This window comes from Scophthalmus maximus, chromosome 2 (genome assembly GCF_022379125.1).
Source record: "Scophthalmus maximus strain ysfricsl-2021 chromosome 2, ASM2237912v1, whole genome shotgun sequence".
Lineage (NCBI taxonomy): Eukaryota > Metazoa > Chordata > Actinopteri > Pleuronectiformes > Scophthalmidae > Scophthalmus > Scophthalmus maximus.
In genome coordinates, this window is record NC_061516.1 from 13,357,176 (window position 1) to 13,384,963 (window position 27,788).

Sequence of the window (27,788 nt, forward strand, 5' to 3'; positions counted from 1 at the left end):
CCTCCCTCTCTTTTCTCGCTCTCTCTTCTAATCTAGGTTGTAGCAGTCGCACTGAAACATAGGCGATGCACAACAAAGCCTGGGTCTGCCTTGCATGCTCCTGAGTCCTTAACTCTCACAGGATTGATCAAAGCATTGCCTCTGCCTGACACAGACACTGCTTCCACTAATCCACAGTCTGATCTTCCGTGTCTAACCGTAGCGTTTTCTTGTTGAGAAGAGAGGTTCGGTGGACCGAGGCTTTCGGCATGGCCGTGCCAACCGCGTCCATCCTCCACGCTTTTCCGCCTTTTTTCCGTCTAATAATCTCTTCGCCTTCCCTTTCGGTTTTGCTCTGTAATGTTGTCTGGGACTCTGAGGCTTGTGAATGACTGGCTCGTGGTGTCTGTGCTGAGACTGACTGGCCTGTGCTCGCTGATGGCTGCCCTGTCCTCCGGCCTGCTCACCTTCTCTTGTGCTGCACTGCTGTGATGTGGTTTGTTCTCGCCGGGGGGGGGGTGGCCCTGAACACACGGTTCTTTTTCTCTCTAAAAAAACCCCACACACAGCGGGACGTAAAGTGAACCCCGCCAACCAAGTGGACCACTTCATTTGTCTATGTTTTCCCTGAGGGGTGGGACACGCGTCTGACAGGATTGAGTTATGTTCTCCAGAAGCAAACCGCCGCTCCGCTCCTCTGCCTCGATCTCTTTTTAACAGCTGTGTGACGGCATGTGCTGCGTGATGTCCACCTGCCCACGTCTAGACACAATATGCACTTTGTCAACAGGAGAAAATACTCATAATCTTTTTTTGTTGTTGTTGTTTAGTTTGGTTTAGAGTAGTAATATTTGTAGTGTTTTTCTTTTATACCCCATCGAGGCTCTCAGAGGCCAGGACGGGGCGACATGCTCTCCTGTATGTCATCTTGACGGAGAATAACCTGTTAAATTCACACATTTTATAAAACAGGGCACTGATGAAGACGCTAGGCGCCAGTCGAAATGAAAAAAGAAACGGGTGAAATATTCCCTCCATCATTTCACAATCCACACGGGAATAGAATAATGCTGGCTATTTATGATTAAAGACTCTTTCTTTTTTTTTATAATAGTGTCCATCCATTGAAGTGTAAAGTGCACTTTATAAGAACATGAGCTCCTTTGAAAGGGCCTTTCTTTCAAGGAGTCGAGTGATTTCAGTCTGCGCAAAAAAAAAAAAAGATATATCAGGAAACGTGGCGCAAAAGTGTCCTATATCTTCCTAGAACATTACCTCTTGTGCGCGCTTGTGCATACTGTTTGTGATTGCTGGCTTCAGTTGGTGTGCTTGTATTTATGTTTATTCGTGTGTGTGCGTGCGTGTGTGTGTGTACTGTGTTGGAATACGTAGGGTTGGTCTTCGTGAAAGGGTGCAGTAAACGTTGTGTTGCAAATCCAATGGTGTGTGATGTACATACATTATTTAATGTACAGCAAATTAACACGATCCTTCTAATATTTGTACAAACATTTTATATGTGAGCGACGTCACACTTTTAAATAGGTACTGCTATGGCTATTACAGATGTGTATATATTTATATTTTTTTCATGTATAAAGTACTGTACATAAACAGCTGTACAATTTTTAGAATGGGCCAATACGTGTTTTTTATGTTCCTGTACAAATTCATATTTTTGTATTGCATGTGACTTACCATTCTGTACACACAGTTTCTGTTTTCATCCATGGAAGACAATAAAAATGAGGCTTGTCATGTCACAACAGAATGGACGCTGTTCTATTTCACCAAAGTAGACGCCGAGTATAGTGAAGCGTCTTCGAGGTGCAAATAAAAAGAATTGTGAGCTTGTACCAAAACTTCAGTTTTACAGAAATCTAGAGAAATGCAGACACGCATAAGATGTAATGTAAAAACATATCAAACACTCTTGTCATCAGATTTGATTGATTTGTAAAATTTGAAGAAACGACGGGGAATTTAGATTCTGTAAGATGGCGACCAAAGAGCGTTCTTTAACTGGAACAAGCTTGGAGGTGAATGATTATATGGAAGCCAAAGCATATACACTATTTAACAACCACAACTGACAGTTTGTTCTTTCTAAGGTCAATAATTAACCCTCAACCTCTGTAGTGGAGACGCTCGTAGCAGCGGCGTAACAATCCATATCTTGCTTCGCCTCTAGATGGCACCAAAACCCCACAGAGAGACTTTTAGAGGCAGTGCTGCGTTTTCTTTCAGTTTTTTTTTTTTTTAAATTAAGGTTGTGCACATTTTCACATCAGGTTTGGTCAAATATGTTTTTGTGGCATTATAATCCTTTTTTCCATTTGTATATTAGGCACTCTTCAGGTGTGAAAGTGTGATTTTTCTACAACAACTTATTCACCTAGAGAAAAAGACGGACTTCTCTGGATAGCAGCATATTTATTGTCTGCTGCAAAATTGGCAATGCTTTATAAGCTTCGGGGGGGGGGGCTGTTTCCCTTGGGGGTTTGTTTTGTTTAGGTGGTTTTCTGCTTAGGCAGCCTTTCAGTGACGAATCTATCAAAAGTTTATAATATGAGGCCTTGGCAGCCGTCGTTGAAATGAGAAATACTGCTGGGATTCAGCCCTGGAAGCTGTTATCAGCGAGGCTGCATCGCAAGTGTGGCTTTGAATAATAAGAGTGACGGATTGATTCTGAATACTGGTATCAATCCAGCGGATGAAAGAAAGGGCCTTGTATCTTCTTCCGCGACCAAAAGCTCTCTGACTCCAACTGGTACTGGGTCACGTGACCCCTGGAAACAGTTTCCCTCACCGCGCGGCGGCCGGACACACACAAAATGCTCTCTCTTTCCTGGGTGTCGCTCAAAACATATGACAACCACTTTGTTTGTCTAAGTGCCGTCACCTTAAATTTCCGACCTGAGGATTGAATGGCGTATTTACAGAAACTTTGTGCGCAGAACCACAAAGCAAAAAGAGTTTTGATGTTGGAAATTGGAAATATTGGATTGTAGAAGACTTCAGACTGAAAGAGAAGCAGACGCCATCATTTCACAGACGCACACAGAGAGAGAGAATGAATGCTCTCGCTAGGACATTCTGACATCTGCTGAACTCACAACTAACTGTCAGTCAGCAACTGATGGTTTTAGATGAGGCTGTCCATCATCACATCCACCGGCTCAGTCATTTATGCTGGCTGAAGGTACAGGAAAGACAAAAAATAAAGATGCAAACACACACAAAAAAGTACACAATACACAGGAGATTGTAATTACTGACGAATGGGACTTTCCATCACTCGGGGGAAAGGGCCTTTGAGATGGAGCCATCCGTGTTCTCACTTCCTCTCACACGAAGTTGACTTGATGATGCTTTCCTCCTCCTCCTGTTAGATAGCAGCAGAATCAACACCCAGCGTTATCGACAGTATGCGTGTCAATGGGGAATTTAGAGTTTGACTGGACATGTTTGGAAATGTTTGCGTGACCGCTGCCGCCGTGCGACGAGAGGGCTCTTGTTCTGAAATGGCGGCGTGGTGTAAATGAAGGAATTTACAGTTTGTGGGGGGGGGGGATTACGACACCACATCAACTTGTTACATGCAGTCAGTCACAGTAATTTATAGCGCTCCCTGTCACATTAGTCGTTGCACGTCTTGACCTTGACTCCCTCCGTCCGAACAAGAATGACAAGACTCTGTCCAACATGAGCATCACAGATTTGTGTTTGTGTCCTTTTCATGATTTACTAGCAAATACATTTTTTTGGGGGGGGGCATGTTGATGAACTCGCCTAGATGTCGACAGACCACAGCTAGGGTGAACAAGCAGGAGGTGGTCGACTCCCACGTCTTTGCCTCAGTCTCTGCAACAGACAAAAGAAAAAAAAAGAAGAAGGGGTAGTGGTGGAGCTTGGATTGTGCTGAGCTGTGTTTACAGTCTCGGGTGTCGCTGGCCTCATCTGCAAGGATGAGGCAACTTTCCACATCGAGCCCGAGTGTGTTAAATGTGCAGGTGCAGGCACTCTGCGGAAAGAATAGAATATGGAATGATCTTGATTGTCATTGCACTCAGGTTGATAATGAAATTCCGCGTGGCTTCACTCGCGCAGGAAGAGAAAGGCGAAATGAAAGTGGCGACAGACAGATGGAAGCAGGAGAGAAGAAATAGAGCAAAGTGTCGCTGGGCAAGTGGAAAGTTGGATAAAAATAAAAGGCACAGGTTCAACATGGGAGTGTAAATCAGACAGGAAAGACAAGTGTGCAGTTACAGTGGAAACAAGAAGGGGAACTGGGACAAAATCGAAACACCATTGGCAATCGATGGAAAAGAAAATACCCAGATTTCTTTCGTGACTCCACCGTGGCAACTCAAACGCAGACGAGAAGGCCGGATGTTGAACGAGGCGTCGCGCGTGTTTTTGGATTCGACCGAGACAATTCTTTGTTGGTGACCCAGCGTTTCATTATCGCTACATGTCACCTGTGGCGAATGTGGTTTCGGACAAAAATGCACAGATGACCCAAAAAACAAAGCAAGCGACGTGTTGCACTGCATTTTAAGGCCATGACACTTCCGGGGGAAAAAAAGCAAAAGAAAAGAAAGAAAAGTGAACAGTCAGTGAGTTAGAGCTGTCGTGCCGTGGGCCAGCCTCTCACTGAACATTTACCTCCGACCCCTTAGAAGCCGCTCACTCCACAGATGTCTCTGTGACCAAACCCCGGCGGCGAACAGAACACCACTTCCTTTTCCCCTTATAGACCAAATGGAGAAGTAAGAACCGGCCGAGCGCACCAGTGTGCTACCGATGTGGATTTACTGTCATTCTCTCACAGTTTCTTTTTCCCCCTTCTCACACGCCGTTCATCATCTCCCTCTGCTCGCAGCACAGCTCCTACGTATTTGTTCACACGTCCTCTGGCATCCGCATCGAGAGCAGCGTAAGTGTCGGCGTCTTTCCACACGCACCTTTTCTTTAAAAACTTGCACACACCGACAAACACGCAAGAGAATGATAGTTAGAGGGGGTTTTTTTGAAGACCACGGGTGAGAACTCTAAGGAGAGAGGGAATATACCTGTCAATGACTGTATCTACAGCTGGCTTTGTTGAGTGGCCCTGTTTTGAATTATTGAATTATGATGATGTGAATTATGTTCAAAATGTTCCTATTTTGGTTACTTCGGTTTTCCGGGACATACAATCTCCATCATGTATTTGTGGCTCAAACGTCTGATGAATCTGATCATTTATACAGACAAGTGAAAAGACTCAATAGCAATAAAGCAATAAATCTGGAAAAAAAAATCAAGGTTCCTCCTTTTGAATGTGTAGAATTTGAGATTGAGAAATCCGAAACCAAATTACGCATTTGGAAAAAAAAAGCTACAAAACCGTAGCATATCTCATATGTCTCATCTTAAACAAAAATCAGCAGCCACTAAAATATTAAATTAAATCAGAGTTCATACTGGAGTTTCCAATGACATATACATTAGACTCCACTGATGCCGCTGACCAGTATTTTTTCCTAGATATTTAAAAGGCAGCTGTACGGATGTGATGAAATGATCTTGCTTGAGTTGCATCACAGTGAACTGCATCTTCTGCTCAGCGTTAGTTTTTGATCAAAATGACATCATTTCAGTCCTGCATACTTTCATTTCTCCATGTGATGCACTAGCGGTTCACTAACATGAGTTGTGACCAGAATCATATCTCAAGATTAGTCGAAATTTTGCTCTCCCAGATTCATTTTCTAACTCTCCGTGTCTTCTCAGATCCCAACATGAGCGGCCTCCTCGTCCTCTTTTGCGGCCTCCATATCCTGGGCGCACTATTGTCTGGAGCCGATGGCAGCGGCGCCAGTGAACCCAGCCTCTCGACCACGCCCGACGGCAGCCACGCGTCGCCCGCTCATTCCACCAGTGCTGCCAGCGGCTCGTCTGAGGCCAGCAGCACGACGAGCGCCAAGACCCTCACAACTGTCTCCTCGCTCTCCACCGGTCGCAGCACTGCACCTCCACCTGGCCCACAGCACAGGACCACCACCACCACCGCCACCACCACCACCGTCGCACCTAACTGGTTGATCTACAGAAAGGAGTGTCTCGTGCTGTACATGGCGAGCGGCGGACTGATCCTCCTCTGCACCGTTCTGCTGTTGTCCACCCTGGTGATGACGTGGAAGGTGAGGCATCTCAGCAGACGCCTCAAGGCGCTGAGCAGCAACGCTGACCTCATCAGCAACTGTGAATACTGGATGGGAACTGCCAGGAAGAGCAAAAGCAAATCCGAGACGGAGGCCAAAGAGACGGGCTTGTTGATGACCGGCCTCGGTCAGACGCAGGAGGACGTGGGTGCTGGTGGTGCCACCAAAGGAGAAGGCGGAGAGGTAAACGGGGATGGACAAATGAGGGGTGAGAACAAGAAGTTGCTGGGAGACACTGTCAACGGTGAGGAGGCTTCAGCAGGTGTGGATGAGACGGTGACACCTGAAAATCCTTCCTCCGAGAAGCCGCAAGAGGACGCCACCGATTCTCTGTCCAGCAAGGCCGTAGCCGCCGACTCCTCCTCTGAGGGTACAGACGGGCCAAAGGTCAAAGTGTAGTTGTGCGTATGTTTCCCTGAACGACTGCCTTCGCTCTTCCGTTGCGTGGCGTTACGACCCCTGCACTGTAAAACACGTTTGTTTGTAGTTTTCTTTTTGGTTTTCCGGCAGCTTTTGCTTTCGCAGCAAATTCGAGCAACTTGGTCAAACCGAGCACTGAGCTTTTCTGGTTGAAAACGGTTGGTTTTCCACTCCAAATTTTTGTGTTCTGAATATGTGAGATGTATTAATGTTAAAATTGACCTTTTGTGCAGGTCAATTTTTATACAGTCATGTATAGCGTTAATGTCATAAAACCAAATTAAACATCCATTGAATTGAACGTGTCCGCTACCATTTAATTGTGGCAAGCTGTGTGTGTGTGTGTGTGTGTGTGTGTGTGTGTGTGTGTGTGTGTGTGTGTGTGTGTGTGTGTGTGTGTGTGTGTGTGTGTGTGTGTGTGTGTGTGTGTGTGTGTGTGTGTGTGTGTGTGTGTGTGTGTGTGTGTGTGTGTGTGTGTGTGTGTGTGTGTGTGTGTGTGTGTGTGTGTGTGTGTGTGAGAGAGAGTGTCTGAGTGAGTGAGTGAGAGAGATCTACTTAATTAGCAAGCAGACAATGTGGCTCTCTCTTTCACCTCGGCCAGAAGTGACAAAGCCGCACAAAAAAGCTTTTCAAACAAAACCAATATGGGGGCGGCAGATATTGTGCAGATATTTGTCCGTCCACTCACTTGTGACGTCCTAATGGATGTGCACCTTTTATTAAAAAGGTCTTGAGCAGTTTTTCCCCCTCGTCGCTGCACGGCCTTCTGCCCCGAGCCGGGCCTGAATCTGACCCTGCCGGCAAGAGAGGAAAGTACAGAGAGAGAGAGAGACAGAGAGAGAGAGAGAGAAAGGCGGGTGGGGGAAGTAACCAATGTAATGCAAAAGAGGTAAAGAGTGAATGGAAAAGAGCTTGTGGCTGCTGTGGCTGCATACATCAGGAACGCACAGTGACACATGATTGTGTTGGAATTTGTCACATTTTGATAAGCTGAAATCCTGGTTAACATGTGTGTCGGCGCTGCTCTGTCTCTGGGGAGTGTAGGTGGATTTTGTGTGCTGGAAGTGCAGCAATGCAGTGAAGAACGGAGAGTTTGCTGTATTGCTGATGACAGGTGGGAAGCTGCAGTGAAGGAGAGTCCTCTGCAATAAATCTTGAGGCTGATTTTCTCTTCTTTCTCTTTTTTCTGTGACAGCCTCTGAATTCGCACAGGGTAAAATAGCAACCAATCACGGCACAGTGATCACAGCATGACCCTGTGATGGGACACTTCAGAGAGGAGTCGCAGTGATGTAAGTGGTGACGGAAATCAGCGAATTGATCCGAGCACAAGGATACCGGTCAATAAATGCAGGGTTGGTTCTTAAAAAGCTGCCAGATTTTGAAAAATGGATTAGGGAGTTTTTCCTTTGGAGCAGCCTTTATATGCAGGGGCCCCTTTGGTTATGCGCTCCATCCCCCCCACCTTCCTAATACCTCCCCACACACACACACACACACACACACACACACACACACCAACCTCCCCACCCCTCCCATCTCTCACTTCCACAGCACAGTGTAAGCACACAGAGTCTGCAGTGCCCGGCCGCACTAACCCAAAAGATCCACACGGGAGGCAACATCAACTCTCGCGTCTCCAAAGAGGACGGAAAGGACCGACCCGCAAGAGGCAGCGAGGAGGCGGGCAGCCACACACAAAAAAAAACCCCCACTGCACTGGACAAGTGAAGTGAGCAAGCGGGGCTGCAGCTGGTCCTCAGCTCAGTAGCAGGAGAGGAGAGGGAAGAAGGGGCTGGACAGCAAAAAAACAACAAAAAAAACAAGGCAAGGAGAGAAAAGTGACTGGAATGATAAGATGAGAAGGTAAGTTATGGACAGATGTAAAGACTCTTTTCAAACACACACACACACACACATTCTGTCGCACGCTGGCTCACATTTACTGCTGTGTCAGCAGTGCAGCACTCCTAGCTGCATTTCCTTTCCTTTCCTTTCCTTTCCTTTTTTTTTTGGACCAGCTGATGCATGAGTCCTCTGTGGAGTCAATATTAAAACCCATCTATTGAGCTAGTTCTGCTCCTCCGGGACCACGGGATTGACTGCACTGACAGGCGCTGATGACTGAACACGCAAACTGATGCCAGGGGAAATGACTACGGGGATTTCTCATCCTTTGCAATGAATGAATGAATGAAGGATTTTTATTTGGGGTCGAATAGACTAGAATATCCTCCTACACGTCGGGTCAAACGTCTTTTGCTCATACGATAGGACGACTGATGGTGCAGGAAAAGGGACGCTGCTGCAACATCCTCAAAAACATGCCTGCATGATTAGGGGAGTCGGTCTGGCATGTAGAGTTTATGTGCGCGCCTATAAGGAATGCAGGAAATACACTTTAGAGAGCCCGTGTGTGTGTGTGTGTGTGTGTGTACAGTATGCATATAACATAAGAGATATGTGTGTTTCAGTATATATGTGGGAGAGAGAGAAAGACACCGATTCACGCACAGGGTGGAGCCATAAAGAAACAAAAACCCTGAGAGCAACCCTCTGCAGATACCATGCTTCTCCTGCACGTGACAAAAGTTTCTGTCCTGTATTCACTATCTCACTGCAGCTTTGACTTTTGCTCTCATGGTGTACCACCTGGAGGTCGATGTACACTTATATTCTTGTCCCCCTATCTTTCTTTTTAGCCGGCATGTGCTCCTGAGGCCTTTCTCCCCCGAGGGCGCCCTTCTGGGACTGCTGGTCGTGTCGTTGCTGGGGCCGCGCGTCCTCGCCGTGTGTCCCTCCATGTGCTCCTGCAGCCGCAGCCACAGGGAGGTCGACTGCTCCTCGAGGGGTCTGAGGCAGCTGCCCGACGGCTTGCAGTACAACATGCGCGCCCTCAACCTGTCCCACAACCGCTTTCAGAACCTGGACGAGCAGCTCACCATGTACACCCACGTCCGCGTCCTCGATCTGTCCCACAACCGGCTGAGCCGCCTGCCCGCCGGCCTGCCCCGCTCCCTCTGGCAGCTCCATGCCGCCGCCAACCGCCTCCAGCTGCTGGACAAGAACGACACGGTCTACCAGTGGAACCTGCGGATGCTCGACCTCTCCAACAACAAGCTGGAGCGGGCCACCTTCATCAACAACACGCTGATCAACCTGTGCACCCTCAACCTGAGCCGCAATCACTTCTGGACTTTGCCCACCAACATGCCCCTGCACCTGGAGGCCATCGACCTGTCCCATAACTTGCTTGTGAAGGTGCTGCCAGGCTCCCTGGACCGGCTGCCCAGATTAACTCACTTCTACCTGCACGCTAACCGCTTTTCCACGCTGCCCGTCGGAGTGTTGGACAAGATGACCTCGCTCCGAGTCATCACTCTGGGCAGCAACCCGTGGGCCTGTCACCTGTACGGCGACATCGACTACTTGCTGTCCTGGACTCAGCAAACCCTTGCCCACGTCCTGGGCTGCCCCTGCCACACCCAGTCAGTCTGTGGAGGGGTGCGCCCCGGCAGGACTGGAGGGTGGCACCACGCCTCCTACAACCTGCCCCCCCTGAGCTCCATGCCCCCTGGGGCCAGTGTTGGCGGGTGGTGGTACTCACACACCACAGCCACACCCAGGAACAAGGGCACACACCGAAGTATCCATCAACTTTACGCAAGCCCGGCTGCCACGGGTCACATGCTCCGCACGGACTCTCGTCTCTTTCCCGACACTGACGAGGACTCACCCACTGACTCACCCGGCGCCACAGACACATCCTCTTTCTCTGACTCAAGAGTCGTGACTGAAACGGCCACCGGGGCCGACATGGCCCTGTCCACGGACCGCTTCTTCGCGACAGAGAGCCCCTTCGAGCAGACAAAGAAAACAACCACACTTCGCACCAGGAGCGTGAGGAGGCAGAATCAGTCCCGACCCCGGGGCATCGGCAACAGTTGCCCGGCTCCTGCGGCCTGCTGGCGGCTGCCTCTCCTTCACAGCCTGGGGCTGCTGCTGCTCGTCCCGCAGCACGTCCTCTGAAGGAGAGACGGGGAACACCGACCGCCTAGTGATTCGTCCGCACATCAGTTTACAGCACAAACCGCTCGTTTTGTATATCATCAGCTTGCCGCAGCAAAAAAAAGAAGGGGCCATTTACAAAAGAAATGAAAGGCTTTAGTGAAAACATAATTCCTGCTATGCTGAGTACAGAGTGATGCTACTTTTATAATTCAAAAAAAAAAATACTTTTCTAATAATGCTTATACAGGCCTCCCCTTGAATGTCAGCCTTCAAAAAGAGAAAAGACATTGTAATGAATGTATCTAAGCACATGATGGCACTATACATTCAGGTAGCAGTTTGTTATGTAACTGAGTGTGGCCTTGTTCATCCGCTACAACAGTCTCTCTATGTCAGGACCGACTGAGGTGTTTCTGGTTGTGTTATGACCCCACAAACTATTGTATATATTCTGTCTTTATTTTTTCCATTTTTCTACATCTGCTGGCTGATATTTGTCCGATGCTTTCTCTATTATATTGTGGTCATGTTTTCCAGTTTCTAATGTTCTCCTCCACATGCTTCAGCCTGTTTCACTTGATTCCTACCTGCTTGTTTCCATGTGACGAATCACACCAGAGGAGCAGTCTATTTCATGGGGGACACTGATGTCTGATGTAAGGAAGTAGTCGTGGCGTGTACATAACTGGCAAACTCTGTGGAGCAGAGGGCAAACAAACGGACAGCGCTGTGTCACTATCTTCAACAAACGCCCGAGCGCTGCTTCTGCATTTTGATCACATCGCCGACTTAAGTGTCCTTCATGATTCAGTGGCGCTCGTGAAAATTATCTGCATGGTGATTGAACGTTCCAGGAATGCTAACCTACTGGTATATTGCTGCAGAGCATTAAAGCACAAGGCATTTTCAGCTTATCTGTGTGAAATGTTAAGATATTCAAAAATCGTGATTGCATTTTGAGCGGAAGTGGCAATGATGTGCCTGCCTACAGATTCTACTTTTCAGTAATCCATTCATTCGTAATGTTCCTAAAATAGTACGGGATGCATCGCAGCCAGTTGCATTTGATAAAACTAAAGAAGAAACCAGTCTGCATACTTTTGGATACTTCTCCAGGATGATTTCTTCCATTAAGTCAAATAAAATGTGCACAATCAAAGACCTTTCGATAATTGTTTGAATTTTGCTTTCATTCCACACAGGCCGGGGGTTTCCATTCCAAACTGTTTGCAGCAGAGTAAGTCTCAGAGGAGAGGCCTGACACACTGCAGTTTTATTTTTAGTATTTTAGTATTTTTCAACAACTACATCTCCCATGAGTAATTGACATACAGTGGGTGTCAATCCTCGTGAGGGCTGCAGTTGCTCAATGCTAAAAGAAATAACATAAACAAGGCTATGAAAACCAAACGCATGAAACTGTCTTAATCCGATTCAATTAGCAGATTTCTTTAGAATGTTCTTTGTCCAGGGACGGTTCACTACAAGCGCAGAAACATTTATTCCAGTCAGACTTTGCCTCACAGTTAATCCCACCTGGAACCTGCCCAGAGCAAACACAGTCTTATCCGTTGGTCATTGAGTAATCACTCTTTGTTTTTCTTTCCTTTCTGAAGATGAAAAAAAGAAAAAAAAAAAAGAAGCGAATAATCCGCTCTGTTCTGAGAGACTTTGTGAAACAGAGACCGTCCCAGAAGTGCCTGCTCTCTGTGCGACCTTTTGTTGATGCCTGGAAGAGAAGTGAGAGAAATCTCGCATGCAGGAACATCTGTGACCGAGAAAACCGCAGTTGGCCCCCTGGCACCGTGTGGCAAAGTGGGAGCCTTGTGAACAGGTGACGCTGCGGCTCAGCCAGGCACAGCCCAGGAAGGCAATATGGAGTCGCTGTTACCTCCCACGCGGTGAATGATAAACATCTGATGTCATGGCAGTTGGGCCATGGACCGCTCCTGAGGAGCTTGCCAAAGGAAGGGGTGAACTGAACGAGAAAATAAAACTGCATTCCCTTGAATACACATCGCTGCTGACAGAAAATAAAATAATACACAACAACTGGGGAAATATTACAGTGCAGTGATTCGACAAAAGACTGATTTTATTCTTCAGATTTACTGAATGGAAACAATATATTTAAAGTCATCAGCGAGATAGAGGAACAATGTCTGATCATTTCTGCCTGCACGTCAGCCTTTCACTCTGCAAAATCAAGCACCTGCTTGATAAACTCTACATATTTATAGCTTGGAAACAGAAGCCGAAGCGACAGAAACATGCGGTAAGTGTGCTGGTTATTTATAAGTATGACTCAGGGCTCAAAAGAAAGTTAACTTGCCTTCCCATTTCTCCCCTCAATTTCTCAGGTCAGGCTTGTAGATCGCACTTTCATTTAATCAATTACAACTTATCAAACAGTTATTTTTTTGCTATGTAAAAAATGTTATCCCCATAATGCAGCATTGGCCAGAAGCGGAAGCATCTCTATACACTATAAACCTTATGAGGCATGAAAAGACAAAATGGGGACTGAGTGGCACTGAGATTCTGATTCTGAATTCTCAATGCAACATCTCCGTTTTATTGTCATTTTTCTTTTTCTTTTCATGGTTCTTTGTTTTTATCTTTGCGCGTGTGCCTTTAGCTGCAGCAACTTTAAAACATCTCTTCCAAGTGCCGTATGTGTGTGTGTGTGTGTGTGTGTGTGTGTGTGTGTGTGTGTGTGTGTGTGTGTGTGTGTGTGTGTGTGTGTGTGTGTGTGTGTGTGTGTGTGTGTGTGTGTGTGTGTGTGTGTGTGTGTGTGTGTGTGTGTGTGTGTTAGTGTTAGTGTTAGTGAGCCGGCCTTCCGGCCAATTATTTTCTCTGTGGACAACACAAAGTAATGTCAGATTTCTCTCCCGGCCTCTGCTGATAACTGACAAGGTGTAGACAGCTAGCATCATTTACTGCTGCCATGCCTCCCCCTCTTCATCTCTCCGCCTGGCCCGCTTTCTTGAGTGAGCTGCCTTCCTCCTTCCAGGCTCGCCCTCGGTGTACTCCTTTGTAGCCAGCAACCCCGCTGCCCTTGTGTTCTCGGACATTTAATTCCCCATCAGCTTTATCTATTACCGTGCTCCGGCAAAGGCATCCATAAAGCCTTTAAAAACATGAAGTATATTACAATCTGCAGGCAATCACTGTGAGTGTTTAAAAAGATGGGGTTATTTTTTTCAAACTTTGTACATCTTTGTTGCTATAAGAATCAATTTTCTTTCGTCTTGAAGAGCACTTTCTTGTAAAGATTGCCCGCCACCAAACTAACAGATTCTTGTCGTTGGTTTGCAGTCGTGCTTTCTTCTTCCGAGACTGTACACGGACCTGGCAGCGCAGTGGCTTCGGTGGTTCCTCTACTGCAGCCGCTGGAACTCACACAGCCTCTCTGTCGAGTGGGAGAGGTCAGCGGGTCACTGTGGCTGCCGAGCGTGGGGATGGTTTTGAACTTGAACACTGAGGACTTGTCACTTTGTTTTAAGTCCATGAATTCACAGTTAGACTTGAGTCACATGAACATAAATGACAGTTCCTTCTCTGATTGCATGTGCTCTAAGTGCCCTCTTGTGGCGATGGGACAAAAATGACTGTTTATCCCAAAACATTGAGAGATTGTGTTTTTCCACCAGCACCCGACATGCCCTTGACAGAGTCCAATCTTGAGGGGGGAGAAAAAAATCTCTGTTTGTGTGTGTGTGTGTGTGTGTGTGTGTGTGTGTGTGTGTGTGTGTTTTTCTTTTGCCCACCCTCTTATGGAGCGGGTATTTGAGTTTACTGACAGCAACTCAGCCATTGACAGGACATTATAATTGATAACTTACATGCAACTAATGCTGATGTTTTAAATGAATGCATCTAAACACAGTGAGATTTTCGTTTAACTTTTGAGTGATATTCTTCTCCAGGAGGGCCATACTCAAACTCCAAATGAACAAATAAAAAAAAGACCAAGGGCAAAGGATGAAGGATACGGCCCCCACTTTTTCAGAGGAAAACCATGACAGCTTCTGTAGATAACCCGACATTCTGCTTGCCTAACGTTCACCTAATGCAACGCCCATTATCAAGGACCTTCATGTCAGACCAAAGCAATCTCACACGGCGATACTCTGCGTGTGGTCGAAACAGTGGCTGCTGGCTCTGACCTCCTCCGAGGCTGCATTTCAATATCAGTTGTAACCAAGAATTAGGCTGGTACCCAGGCAAAGGGCGATCAAACACTTTATCTGTATTGGAAGCGACTTGGCCTCAGGGGGGTTGGCCGCTCATTGTCCTTGGGCAGGCATGTGTGAGTGGGACGTTACGAATGCGTGCATGTTGTATTTAGTGCGAAGCGATTCGAGTGGTCAATAACACTAGAATAGCGCTGTATACAGTAAGTGCAGCTCATTTACCAGTCCATTTATTGACAGCTTGGGTCTGTATGGCCGGGCTCACCCTCTCTTTAAGCCAAGAGCGATGTTTTTCCGGTCCGGGCACTGATCAGCCGAAAAGTGAAATGTGTAGGAATCTGGAAGAAATAACAAGGCGTACACTCCAGCAGCCGGAAGACTGATGAGACAGGCAAAAAATTCAGCCCTGCAGCAAAGGGGGGAGGGGGGGGAGGGAGGGCTGAGGATATGGTATCTCTCATTCTCATCTCAATGGCACAGACAAGGCAAGGTCAGTGTTGAGGTCAGTGGTTGCAGAATAGGAAGTGCTTGGCAATTGAGAAAATATATGATGGCAGCCAGTTAGGGAGAAAAGGGGAAAGGAGAGAGGAACGAGGAGGCTGATAGAAAACAAAGACTGGGCCAGAGAGTACCATTTAACTGGTGAGTCCAGAGAGGCCTACTTACCATTTTTAGCCTTTTGGAAGATGTGAAATCATATTAACACATTTAGAGAGGAAGTAAATGAACCCGGCTGCACGAGTTCTGCAAACCAGCGGTCCATAGGCTCATGGTGCGTCAGTGTGTCCGGATAGCAACATGAAATCACAGCTGCGTGCATGCACGGGTGTATTTTTAACACCCTTATGAAGAGGAAATCTTGAGTGTGTACTATGAATTTGCATGATAAGCCAGCTTACTCAGAACACATGGTGCACAGGCAGGTGTTCTGAAAAACGGATTTCAGAGAAATGGGCTTCAATGCAATTAAAAGACAGCTTAAAGGGAAAAAAGATAGAGAAAGATATGGGAATCAAAAGCTTAAAATCCCTCCCCCCACCCTTTTTTTTTTTTTTTTTGAAACAATGATGAATTAAAAAATGTTCAACAAATCCAAAATACAACTCACTTGACTTGACATTTAGTTTCTCCGGAGAGAGGGGCGCCGCACTGTTTCCCTTGTCTTGACAAAGCTCCCTGAGAGTCCAACGTACACATCCCTCTCCGCGATGCTGACTGTACAGGTGATAGGACGGCTCCTCGCTGTGCTTTAATGCCACTCGTCGTCATCTGCAACACCCAGCTCTCCCCGGAGTCGCGCGAACGGCAGCCGGGAAAAATTCCGAGGAGCAGCAAGGGGGCATGAGCTTATCTCTCAGCCCAGTGGAGCAGGTAAATGATGTCGTCATCATCCATTTGATTTGGAGCCTGATTGGTCCAAAGGAGCCCCACATGAAACCGTGGGTCACCGAGGTCACGAATGCAGATATAGTTGCCTGGATTGCACGGATGACACAGACGTGTATGCAGTTAATTCTGGAAACCTCATATTTTTTGTCTTTGGGGGGTTTACTTTGCATACTTTGAAGTACCTTGGGTATTTTGTTATATTCTGGGGACGGATCTGTGATCCTTTGTCTAGCCTGTGATACCTTGAATTGCTTTTGGGCAATTGGTACAAGGCACTACTGCATTTAGTTTTTAAATTTGCAAGCATCATTTGCAACAGTACATGAGTCTCATGTGTTTCAGATATTTTGAAAAGCCCGCATCACGGTTTCATTTTCAATAATGCGGATGCTTGAACATCACAGTGGCCCATCCACCTGGAATGCTGGTGCGTAGCCTCTGACACGGCTTAATTAACTCGTCTGCGTAGTCACAGGCGTAACCGGGGAGAGAAATCGCTCATCACCAGAACATCCTCCCCACTGATGTGACTTCAGACAGTTTCTCTCCGTGTGGTAAATGTGCACATTTCCAGTAATCCTAACACATCACGATCAACAAGGTTTTTACACAGCCACCCGGGGGGGGGGGGGGGGGGGGGGGGGGGGGGGGGGGGGGGGGGGGGGGGGGGGGGGGGGGGGGGGGGGGGGGGGCATTCAAATCAATGTCGAGGACAGAATTCAATCAGATTCTTTATCAGTTTACAATTGAACAATCCTGTGAGGCTGAAAGACACTTTTATAAAATGCCAAGGTGATCCGAGGCAAGTTGAAAGAGCAGGTAGACTGCAGTTTGGTGGGAGGCTAATTCCTGAAATAGGACTGTCAATTATGCATGTTTCTGTCCGCGGCCCTCTCTCTCCCTGCAGAACGAGAGCTGCCTCGGCTGAGGCGAAGGCACAGCAGAGAGGAGGGGAAACACTAGGGGGAGACAATTTGTTCACATCTGCAGCTTCCTCCAAAGCTTTCCACCACGGGATGCTGGATTTCAGTGTAATAGGCCCCCCCGAGGAAAGCAGCGATCATTCAACCCGCGGTGATCGATATGAAATCGTTCAAAAAATATGACTGCTTAGAAATAACAACATCCCAAGAGAGTTTGAATAATATCCATGACAAATTCATGGAAGTGATGGAGGGTATTTACTCTGAGCTCTCTGTTAGTGTTGGATTAATACATATTGGATTCTTGAATATGAGGTGAGCCTCTGTGATAACTATGCAAATAATATTTGAAAAATTTAAAATCCCAGTATTGAGTTTCACTTTAAAATAAGTGTCAGGAGTTCTTTTTTTTATGACTATGTATTTATGATGAGAAACATGTCAAGATGAAAAAGAGCGCTGCATTTAAATGCAGAGGTTATTATGTGGGAATATCTGGGGTTATTTTCGCGGTCCAAGAACAATTTCTCCGAGGTCAAGTGGAGATTCAGAGTCTGTAAAATAATTACTGCAACAGGAAACAGGATGCCTCTTCTTAAAACAGCATCTCACAACACTGTCAGTGAGTCTGCCGCTTCTCTCACTTTCCTTTTCCCCTCAGCTCTTTCACACACTATCAACTTTTACCTCTCTCTCTCTCGACCCCCAAATCCTCCAGTCGTCACGCGAAGGCTGGCTTGGTTTCAGTTTGTTTTTTTCCCACGTTTTCTCTAAATTCATAAGCACTTCATCATGCAGCGCTGATTGATTGATTTCAGAAATCTTGGCATTGCCCTTTAATGTAGAGTAAATAGTGAATTAAATGTGAATTTTCCTGAAGTTCTTCGTCGTCTCATGAATCAAAAAAATGTCTCGACAGCCGTCAGCTTTATAAATGCTACCGAGCCACGTGGGGACTTTGTTCATATTCACTCTGTGGTAAATTACAACCATTCTCTTTCCTCCTCGCTCAGCTGCTGACGCTCGGCTGCTCCGAAAGCATTGCTGTCAGGGCACCTAAAGTTGCTTAAAGCGGGATAAACATTTAAGGCACTTTCATCAGGCAGCGGTGGCCGCTCTGATTAAAGGAGAACACCGCTCAATTTAAAAAATCCATACATGTTTCTCCTTCAATCAGTGTAAAAGAGGTGAAGGGAACCAAACCGGGTGCGAATCTCACATTTGAGAGATTTTTTGCTGAAGTCTGATGAGATTTTAGGTAGGATAGGGCGAGTCTGATTCGGTATCAGGGTGTTTTGGTTTCATATCTGCTTCACAACCCCTGATCGGATGTTGTAATGCTGTACGTTTTCTGTCACGTTTGACTTTCCTCGCTTCGTGCTCCCCGCTCGTGACCACCCCGTGAACCCTGGGCCTGCGGTGTGTGTGTGTGTGTGTGTGTGTGTGTGTGTGTGTGCTTGAGAGTAAGAGCCTCCTCATGTGTTTTAACGCCACTGTGGTTTTCACACACCTTGTGATGGCCTGTAAAGCCTGTTGTTCCTCAGAGCTCAAATTCCGCATCAATTTACAATCTCACTCACTCCTTTCTCCCTCTGCAGCTGCCTGAGTGGATGAGAATTTCTCACATTCACATTGTAGACCACAGGACACCGCCACACGTTTAATGCATCGCCAAATGGTATGGGATCGAGCAAGCGGCGCAAAGAAGGTAGAAAAAATAATAGTCCTTCACACAAGGTGTCATATTTTCATTTTCTTTGACACCGCATGTGATACGAAGAACTGCCACCGATTGCTTCTGTACCTTTGTTTCGGGAATGCAGACAGCTCCTTTGTGGAGTGTGTCTCGCAACTAATAACAGACTTTCTGTTGTTAAACTGTCAAACGTGTCGTTACTTGGGTTTTTATCTCAGTCACTGTTCCAAAAAACAGGCTATCTGGCCAGATAAGAAATTCCCTCTGTGTAGAGGCATGAACAGTCAACACAGACAGGCCCATTGGAAAAAAAATGCCATTGAATGTGAATAATGAAATAGGATCACCAGTCACGTGTCATACAACACTTGGGACGTCTCGTATTGTCCGGCTCCGATGAATGAAAACTGCCTTTATAAACTGACTCAATTGGAGTAATCTGGCATGGACACAAACCAATTTTATATAGATATATTGTTTAAAACTCGACTTGTACAAAGGATTCTTTTTTTCTGTTTTTGATAGCATAAATAATGTTTATCAAAAACATTTTTTCCCACTGCGAATGTCCGGAGTTGCTGTGAATGTCTTACCCAGCTCCTCCTCTTCAGGGTGATGGGAGGGCAGGGCCAGATTATCTCCACATACTGTAAATTGTGCCGAGGCCAGGGCTGGCAGCTCATTACAGGTCATCTACATGAAGAGATCCATAATTGCTCCTCTGTATGTGCGGCTACCATGCCTTATTGATCCCCACAGGAACATCCTTTGTTGGCTATCATAATGAATATAGCAGTTACAGGTCGGACCCCGGGGCCGGCTACAGAGATTCCGGCGACCTTTTGGCTCCGAAACCTGCTCAAACACAGATTTTATGGCTCGGGAGACTTTCTCCGATAATCAACCGGCCATGTCGCACAACATTCGGCACCTCTCTGAACAAAGTCTGACCCTCCGTGTCCATCTGTATTTATTTCAGGGTGTAAATCATAATGTTGTTAATAGATACAGCATCGCACTCTTAGTAGTCTCGTACAATTGTAGACATTGAAAGCTAGAAGCCCGCTAAATAAAAATCAACTCTAATTGGCAAAATGTAAATAAATAACCTTGCAACGATATATATTTTTTTGAGTTTCTGATGATATAATTTCCAATTATTGTTTGAATTTAGTCGTTTGTTTATATGATTGGTTTAGTTTTATACACATTGATGAAACACGATGACTTGCTGCTGCACAATATCTATTTTCAAATAATAATTTCTACTGCACATTTACCTGCTACGTTTGACTAATCAAAGCTATGTTTATTCCTTCACTGGAGCATGCACACAAAACACAACAATCATGATAATGAAAATATAAGCGTGCTTATAGGGAATTGCCCCACTTATTTTCTGCTCGCCGAGGGACTACTTTGCATGGCGGAAGAATAACCCGCCGTGCTGCCGCTTTAAAAAACGATTGCACTTGCGTGATGCCCTGTAAACATTAATAATGAACATGCGCTGCACAAAGTTGTTCTCTCTCTCTCCTTGCAGATGCATGTGTCCTGTGATTCAGAGGAGCAATAAGCCACTTTCACCTCCAGTGGCTTATTGCTTAATTAAATGACAAATCGCAGGATCGCTGCGCAGATTGGCCGAGTTGACGTCAATCGGATTGGTTAGGTGACAGCGCCAGGCTCCGCCCCCCTGTGGGCCAAGGTAGAGCGTGCTGCGAGGGGGGAGGAGGGAGCGAGGGGGCCGAGCTGATCCCACGTGTGACGCTTCCATTCCCGGCTCGGCAATATTCTCATAGCGGGGCTTTGCATATCTCCTGGCCGTATCTGTGTGCGTCTGTCACTGTGACTGTAGTCCCAGCCGATAGTTTGGAATAGACATGGAAGGAGACGGGAGTCAAGCCACATCCGGAAGCCTAAATGATTCACAACATGACCCGGGGTAAGCGCATATCTTCTACATTTAAATATCCGGTGTAGGTAGGCTCTCTGTTTTCACGTCTCAACACCTCGGAGGGGACTTCGACCGCCGGATCCGTCCCCGTCGGTGCGCACTCCGAACCGGGTTCCGCTCCAGATGCAGTTTTATATATATATATATATATATATATATATATTTTTTTTTTTTAAAAATTAAAAAAAATATAAAAAGAGAGAGAGAGAGAGAGAAGCTTTTCTGGCGAGAGTGTCCTCCCCCTTTCTCTCACGGAGACAGATCGTAATTACCGTAGCCTCCTCTGTCCTTTAAGGTCGCTTTTAGAAGTAGTTAGTCGTCAAAATGGCCGAACTGACATCTGGACTCACTTCTGTTGTGTTTTCCCCTCACAGTAAAATGTTTATCGGCGGCCTCAGCTGGCAGACCTCACCAGGTGAGCGTGTTCTCCTCTTTCGCACCGTCTGCTGCCTTTTCTCGTTCTTTTGTCGCCGTGTGTGTGTGTGTGTGTGTGTGTGTGAGTGTGTGTGTGCGCGCGCGCGCCCGAGACGAGTGCTGGCTGCGTTGTGTGGCAGCCGCTGCTGGCGGCGTATGTGCGAATGTGCACCGTGCACAGTGTGTGTGTGTGTGTGTGTGTGTGTGTGTGTGTCTCACCAGTGTTTGTGCGCACGATGTTATTTCTGATCTCCGTCCATCTGAAGTCCTCTATTCGACCCCTATGCGCATCGCGGGGTTGTTGTGTTTCTCTCTCTCTCTCTCTCTCTCTCTCTCTCTCTCTCTCCCTTTTTGCATTTTATTTTGAAACACAGTGACAGGCAGCATGCCCATATGTTCCTGCCAAATGACCCGACATGTTTCCTCTCTCTCTCTCTCTCTCTCTCTCTCTCCACAGACAGCCTTAGAGACTATTTTAGTAAATTCGGAGAAATAAGGGAATGTATGGTGATGAGAGACCCCACGACGAAGCGCTCAAGGTAAACGCCGGGGCTTCTCCCCCGACTTCTTCCTCTCCCCCGTGCATGCGACGACATCGCTCACTTTGTCCGCGTTCAGTATTAATCCGGCGAGAGAGTGAGTGTGTGTGTGTGTGTGTGAGTGAGTGAGAGTGTGTGTGTGTGCGCGCGTGCGCGCGCCGCTCCGGGTGCGCGCGCCTGCGTGTGGCTTCACAGCGAGCCAGATAAGCTTAAACGCTCGCTGCTGTAAAGCTGCGGCCGAATGCAATTTGACATTGACTTTGTGACTGCGCCGTCTCCCGACTGTACCACGCCGAGGAACGATCGGCGGTGTCCTCGGTCTCAAGTTCAAATCTGCCCCAGGACGCGTCCATAATGTGGATTCGCAACCCGCCCCCCCCCCCCCCCCCCCCAAAAGAAAAAGAAAAAGGAGCATTGCGCACGGAGCAGTCGAACGATAATAAGGTCACGGGGATATGTGGTGCCTTTTTCTCCCGTTGTGGGGAAAGTCACCATGTCTCCCGGCACTTACTGTGTTTGCAAGGAGAAAAAATACATTGTGTTATTGTAATATTTTTTTTTAATATATGCATTTTAACACTGTTGTTGTTGTTGTTGTTTTCCTCTTTGTGTCTTGCAGAGGATTTGGGTTTGTTACGTTTACAGACGCTGCCAGTGTAGATAAAGTCTTAGCTCAACAGCACCACGAATTAGACTCAAAGACGGTGAGTTGACTCAATCTACACTGTGTGTGTGTGTGTGTGTGTGTGTGTGTGTGTGTGTGTGTGTGTGTGTGTGTGTGTGTGTGTGTGTGTGTGTGTGTGTGTGTGTGTGTGTGTGTGTGTGTGTGTGTGTGTGTGTGTGTGTAAGTAAATGTTTTATTTCATTTTTCAAATGCTCTGACCTTCACTCATACGTCAGTCAAAACTGTGCGGCTGCCTATAAGGCCTTATGGGACCCCCCTCTTTTGGTGAACAGGCTTTCTCTGATCAAGGTCATTTGCGAGGGCTAAAAGTGCGCCGGTCCCCGTCGCCACTAAGCCCGGCGATAAAACACAACTCCAGGGTGAACATTTGTGTGTTCACTTTCACTTCTCTGGATGAATGGGGCGGACACGCCCACCCCTTCGCTGCAGCCACATGTGCAGTGTGCACATATCTCATGTTTCCACCGAAGGGCGGGCCATCTGGAACTGCTGCCGCTACTGTTTGACCCAGCGCACATTACACCGTGTCACGTCTGAGACTATACCAAAGTTTAAAACAACACTTTCCAAAAAAAACATTGCCCTGATTTGAAAAAAAACAAACAAACCCCAAAGCCACACAGTGCTGTATTTGTGAGTTAGCTAAACTAAAGCAGAATTAAACAAACTTAAAAAAAAAAATAGCTGGTTACTGCAATGTCAAATAAATTGCTCATGTAAATTCATATAAGAGCAATCCACTGCAAGTATGTCAATCCATTTCATATTGTAAATGTGTGTATATTTTTGAAAGGATCCCCTAAATGTACTTATGACAGGCAATTCATTCACAGACATGCACCCAGACACTCACTCATGAAAAACTTTGAACTATATTTTACTTTCTTTTTGAAATTTGTCAGGAGATGAATAATTAAGCATGCTAGTCATTTTTTTGAGAGATGTCTGTAATGGTAGATTAGATGGGGGGGGGGTCATCAGACGTTCTATTTATCTGGGATTTCTACCCAGTAGGTGGTAGTATCCAGATATGCCATCATCACGTTGGGAGATGGACTGGTGCATGTTGAGGAAACACGCCGTGTGTGCGTGCGCTGTCACGACTGCAGGCGACTCTAGATGGAAGAATATTTTTTTTTTGCTGGACTTTGAAAGACGAATAAATTGTCCTGCGTGTAGCAGTATATAATAAGGACACTCTGAAATCTCCAAAGGGTTATGGCGAGCGAATGTCAATTTAAGATTTGTTCATTACTTATTCATGATCTTGAACTCCAGTGCGATTGGTACAGAGCTGAGAAAATGCATTGTTTGTCGTGCAGTGGACTAGAGTTCGTAATAATGTGACTGCTTTAAAAAAAAAAAATATTAGTGAGCTTTCATTTTTCAGAACAGCTCAGGGGTGGAGGCTTTATTTCGTCTTATGGCATATGGGTTTAGTGTTTTCACTCATTTACCATTACTGAAAAAAACAAAATTATTGATTACACAAAACCAAATTACATGGTCCTATAAAAAAATCGTGGGCATATGTTGTAAGATAGTTGGCGTCCTCTTCCTCTCCAACTTGAATCTAACTCACGCGCTCAAACTTTGTGCTTTAGTGTTTCCAATGTAAAATTTAAGTTACGTACATTTTAATGTAACACATCCGCCCTTTCAGCTCTAGTGTTGTGCTATGGGAACTGGAGTGATAGGAATATACAATGGCCCTCCTGTTTTGAATGACTGAATACAGAGAGGAGACGGGGGAAAGACTAATGGCACTGCAAACCCCGCAGACGTCTGCAGAGGGGCATACATGGAGGCAGGTTAAAGGGCTGCTTGAAGGGATAATAATAAAAAACACACTTTGATGCAGTATCTAGAGCAGTCTGATAACTCCGAGCTTGACATTTGAATGAACAACTTTGTGACAGCTTGACAGCATATATATATATATTTACAGCAAAGGTTGTGGGGATACGCACGAGTGAAAGACTGCACATGGAAAAATACACCTACACCTGGGCGTTGGCCTGTACAGCCCAGTGCTACTGATGCCAAGTGAACGGAGCAGTCGTCAGGTCAATGCCTTGCTCAAGGGCATTTTGAGTGTAGTGGCTGCGGGAAAGGGTTCCTTGTGCATTTTTTAGTTACTCTGTTAGATATTCACTGGATTTACTTAAGCCCCCCCTGCTCATACCACAATCTGAAACCTAGACTGTATTCAATTTACCAAGCGTAGAGTAATATTGGCGTACTTTTATGTGTGTTATGTTGGCATTATAAAACAGGGTTATTCCTCATGCCGTGTAAAATGACCGTCTTCTGTTTAATATGTAAAAATCCACAAGCATAGTCTTATCTCACTTACTTCAGGCTATAGGTCATATTTGGCAGACTTATGACTTGACGGCACCTCACCCCGAGAACTGAACACTGACATTTTAAGGTCTGACATCCAATCATCATTGTCTCTGAATTGTGGCCTCGTGTGTGCACAGGCGCAGCAAAGTTCGTTGAACTTGTTGCACACCTGTGCTGTCCTAAATGGCAAGTCACTCGAGGCTTGTTGTGAATCATTTCCTTTTTTTTGTTTTTACTATTTTTATCATTACCTCTCTCAGGTATCTCTCTCCCCCCCCCCCCCCCCCCCCCCCCAAAAAAAATCCATATGTTTTTGCAGTGGACTTTTATTCAAAATAGCTCACAGTGGAGAGCTGACAGGAAATGAGGTGGAGAGAGAGGCTAGACGGAGGGTGGTGTTGTGATTACATGGTCAGTGTCTTAAACTGTGAGGCTACCAGGCTGCCCCGGATAAATCGCTCTTAATGACCATTAACGTAATAGTTTTGGATGTTGTGCTTTCAACAGTGTCTGTATTTAAAAAGATATGAAACCAAATTAGTTGTGCTTTCCTGTCTGGTGTTAATGAAACTATTTTTTTTTTTTTTTTGTGTGTGCGATTTATTTGTTTTTTTTTCGCATGGCTATGTATCTTGTCTCCGTTATCCTAAGTATGAAATGTATTTATGGTACTGATAGACCTGCTAATAGGAATAACTAATGGGCAGAATAAACACGGTGAAGCTAATTGTGTGGTGTTTTTTTTTGTTTTTTTGTTGCTTTTGGACAAGTGTTTGACAGTGTTGGTGACATGCCAAAGATCCCGTCAACTCAAATGCAATCAGAAATTGATATTTCCAAGCTGCTAATGTTGCTGTTTATTCGTCAGCGTGCGGTAGAAGATTACTGAACCTAAGCTGTCTGTGTTGTCTTCCTTACCATTAGTCACCGGGGCTGTATCTGATGTGCTGTTGTATGTCTTAACATTCACACGATCAAGATTGCATTGCTTTGGGATCTATCATATCTCTTATGAAGTTGCACGGCAATAATGAAAAGAAATAAGGTGGTCCGGCAAACGGGGGGACGGTTCTTGATGTGCTTGCAGATGTTGGCTCGATACGAGCCTCCTTCTTTTGCAGTGCTAGAGCAGATCCTTACCAGTGTTTTTGTCCCCCGTCACCTTGAGCGGATGAAGTGGCTGGAGGTGCTGTGACGGCTAGCCAGTTGACTCATACCGCATTATGAGCATTCGTGTGGGAAAATGGAAAACATGCCTAATTTCAATGTTTTTCCTTTAAAAAATAATTTATCAAAACTTATTTTATTAGTTGCATGTTTGATTTGAATTAGTGTAGCATTTCATGTATAGACATTCAGTTGCCAATTATCAAGTAACATACAAAAGAGGACTGTCTTACGCGCACTGATACCTCCCAAAGGATTTCACTGGGCATCAGCATTTTGGCATAACGTTGTTTTTAAATTTTTTTGCGCGTGTGTGCGCTCTGCTTTTGGTCCGGCTATGAAAACACTAGGAAGACTAGGATGAATGTGAATGAGACATATGGGGAAGAACAGCCTGGGGCTTCAAAACACACATGCTGGTAATTCAGAACATATTTACAATTTTTCATGACGCTTTGTTCAGTTTAGAAATATGCAACTCGCAGCATCTGTTCCTGAAGATGTGTCAATGCAGGCCGTTCTGAACAAGGGAGATCATAATACACGATTTTGCATCGAGGCAGGTCAGAGCTTTACAAGGCGACAGATTAATTCCAGGTTTGCATTTTTATTGTTGAAGGTAATGCAGTTACAGGAAGAAAAATAATAATCAATGTTTATTTAATTTATTGGGGCTGAATGGAACCTTCCAAAGGGCTATAAAAATTGAATGCGTTATATTTTGCATGGGAGTGTGATACCATTCATGATCCGGTCTTAATTCACTGCAACTTGTAAAAACCTATAAACATCAGTGTTTCTTGGAAGATAAACATATTCTGCGTGGTGCTGGCATAATTCCAGCCCTTATTGAATGACCCGCAGGTCAGCCTCCGCTTGCAGATTTCATGTTCTAGGTGAGATGGGGAAACAACCCGAGAGGGAAGGAGGAGAGAAGGGCTCGGACGAACAGCTGCTCTGGACAAACGTAAAGCTCCTTCATCAGATAGGATTTGGGAGTAAAGTCAAGTCGGCGAGCTAAACTCTTGACTTGCTTGTGTTCAAGTGTAGCAGGTGCTCCGTTTTCTGCAGTTAATTATGGCTGAAAGCATTATTAGTTCATGCTGTATCCGTCTCCTGTCGGCACATACAGAAAATAGATGTTTGTCGAGTAAGGTAATATCAGTGAATCTGGTTAATAATAATTGTGTTGAATATTTTTGAGAAAGGTTAAAAAAAAAGATTTGCTTGCGGAGTGTTGCATTGGTAAAATTTCTCATTATTGATTTAAGGAGCATAACAAAGTGCCTTTTCGTGGTGTTATTCCACAGCAAAGTAAATAAATAAATTTAAAAAAATCAGTAAAGATGACAGCGCAGATATGAAACATTTATGTTGTAATTTCTTGTCTACGCCGTTGGTATCACACGAGTTCACCTGTGGACCGGCACGCACACTTAAATTGGTGAGAGGCTGCGAGCTTTGATAAGGCTTTTCCCTTTTAGCTTAAACACCACATCATCATGCTGGTGTAGATATGTCTTAAGAGAGAGGAGGAGAGTTTACCCAGGAGCTGCAATAATATGTGAAATCCTTTTGTAAGATGTGAACTCGAGATATATGCCGTTTTCCCCGGCCCTGATCTCCCACAGTCACATGCAGAAGCGGCCCTCTGAGACCCTGTGGTAAAAGGCTGTGGAAGATAAAAGATCGGGGGGGGTGGGGGTTTGCAGGGATTCCTCTTAGTCTCTTCTCATTTATTACGTTGACATATCAGGTTGTATGATGTCTTGAGGAAATGCACTTTTGTTCCCTGCGAGATCATGTTGCATCATACATCACACGAGTCAAGAAAACCTTAACTATTCATTTAAA

At 45.8% G+C, this 27,788-nt stretch overlaps 3 protein-coding genes and 1 long non-coding RNA gene across 21 annotated transcripts in view; 3 read left to right on the plus strand and 1 right to left on the minus strand.

Moving 5' to 3' along the window:
• ksr1a (kinase suppressor of ras 1a) overlaps window positions 1-5,986 on the plus strand; it is a 30,521-nt gene extending 24,535 nt beyond the window's left edge. For 3 of the 4 annotated variants that reach the window (XM_047327593.1, XM_047327595.1, XM_047327602.1), the window contains one exon: window positions 5,758-5,986. In XM_047327593.1, coding sequence (XP_047183549.1) covers window positions 5,758-5,848 — 91 coding nt within the window. In that variant the 3' untranslated portion in view covers window positions 5,849-5,986. Of the gene's footprint in view, window positions 1-36; window positions 1,743-5,757 lie in introns of those variants that run through there. The other variant, XM_035625447.2, reaches the window with a different exon arrangement.
• Window positions 5,987-7,158: 1,172 nt separating this feature from the next.
• LOC118300752 (oligodendrocyte-myelin glycoprotein-like) lies at window positions 7,159-11,780 on the plus strand. Its single transcript, XM_035625450.2, has 2 exons — window positions 7,159-8,474; window positions 9,311-11,780. Exons 1-2 carry the CDS (start codon window positions 8,467-8,469, stop codon window positions 10,635-10,637), a joined length of 1,335 nt encoding a protein of 444 aa, XP_035481343.2. The 5' UTR covers window positions 7,159-8,466; the 3' UTR covers window positions 10,638-11,780.
• Window positions 11,781-15,026: 3,246 nt separating this feature from the next.
• LOC118300757 lies at window positions 15,027-21,760 on the minus strand. The gene is made up of 3 exons (XR_004790151.2): window positions 21,414-21,760; window positions 15,924-16,290; window positions 15,027-15,153 (listed from the first exon to the last, which is right to left on the minus strand). It is a non-coding gene; the product is annotated as an uncharacterized LOC118300757 (long non-coding RNA).
• msi2b (musashi RNA-binding protein 2b) overlaps window positions 19,410-27,788 on the plus strand; it is a 250,506-nt gene continuing 242,127 nt past the window's right edge. For 3 of the 15 annotated variants that reach the window (XM_035625451.2, XM_035625455.2, XM_035625457.2), the window contains exons 1-4: window positions 19,413-20,768; window positions 21,155-21,195; window positions 21,652-21,733; window positions 22,353-22,437. In XM_035625451.2, coding sequence (XP_035481344.1) covers window positions 20,707-20,768; window positions 21,155-21,195; window positions 21,652-21,733; window positions 22,353-22,437 — 270 coding nt within the window. In that variant the 5' untranslated portion in view covers window positions 19,413-20,706. Of the gene's footprint in view, window positions 20,769-20,806; window positions 20,874-21,154; window positions 21,196-21,651; window positions 21,734-22,352; window positions 22,438-27,788 lie in introns of those variants that run through there. The other 12 variants (XM_035625460.2, XM_035625465.2, XM_035625454.2 and 9 more) reach the window with 8 other exon arrangements.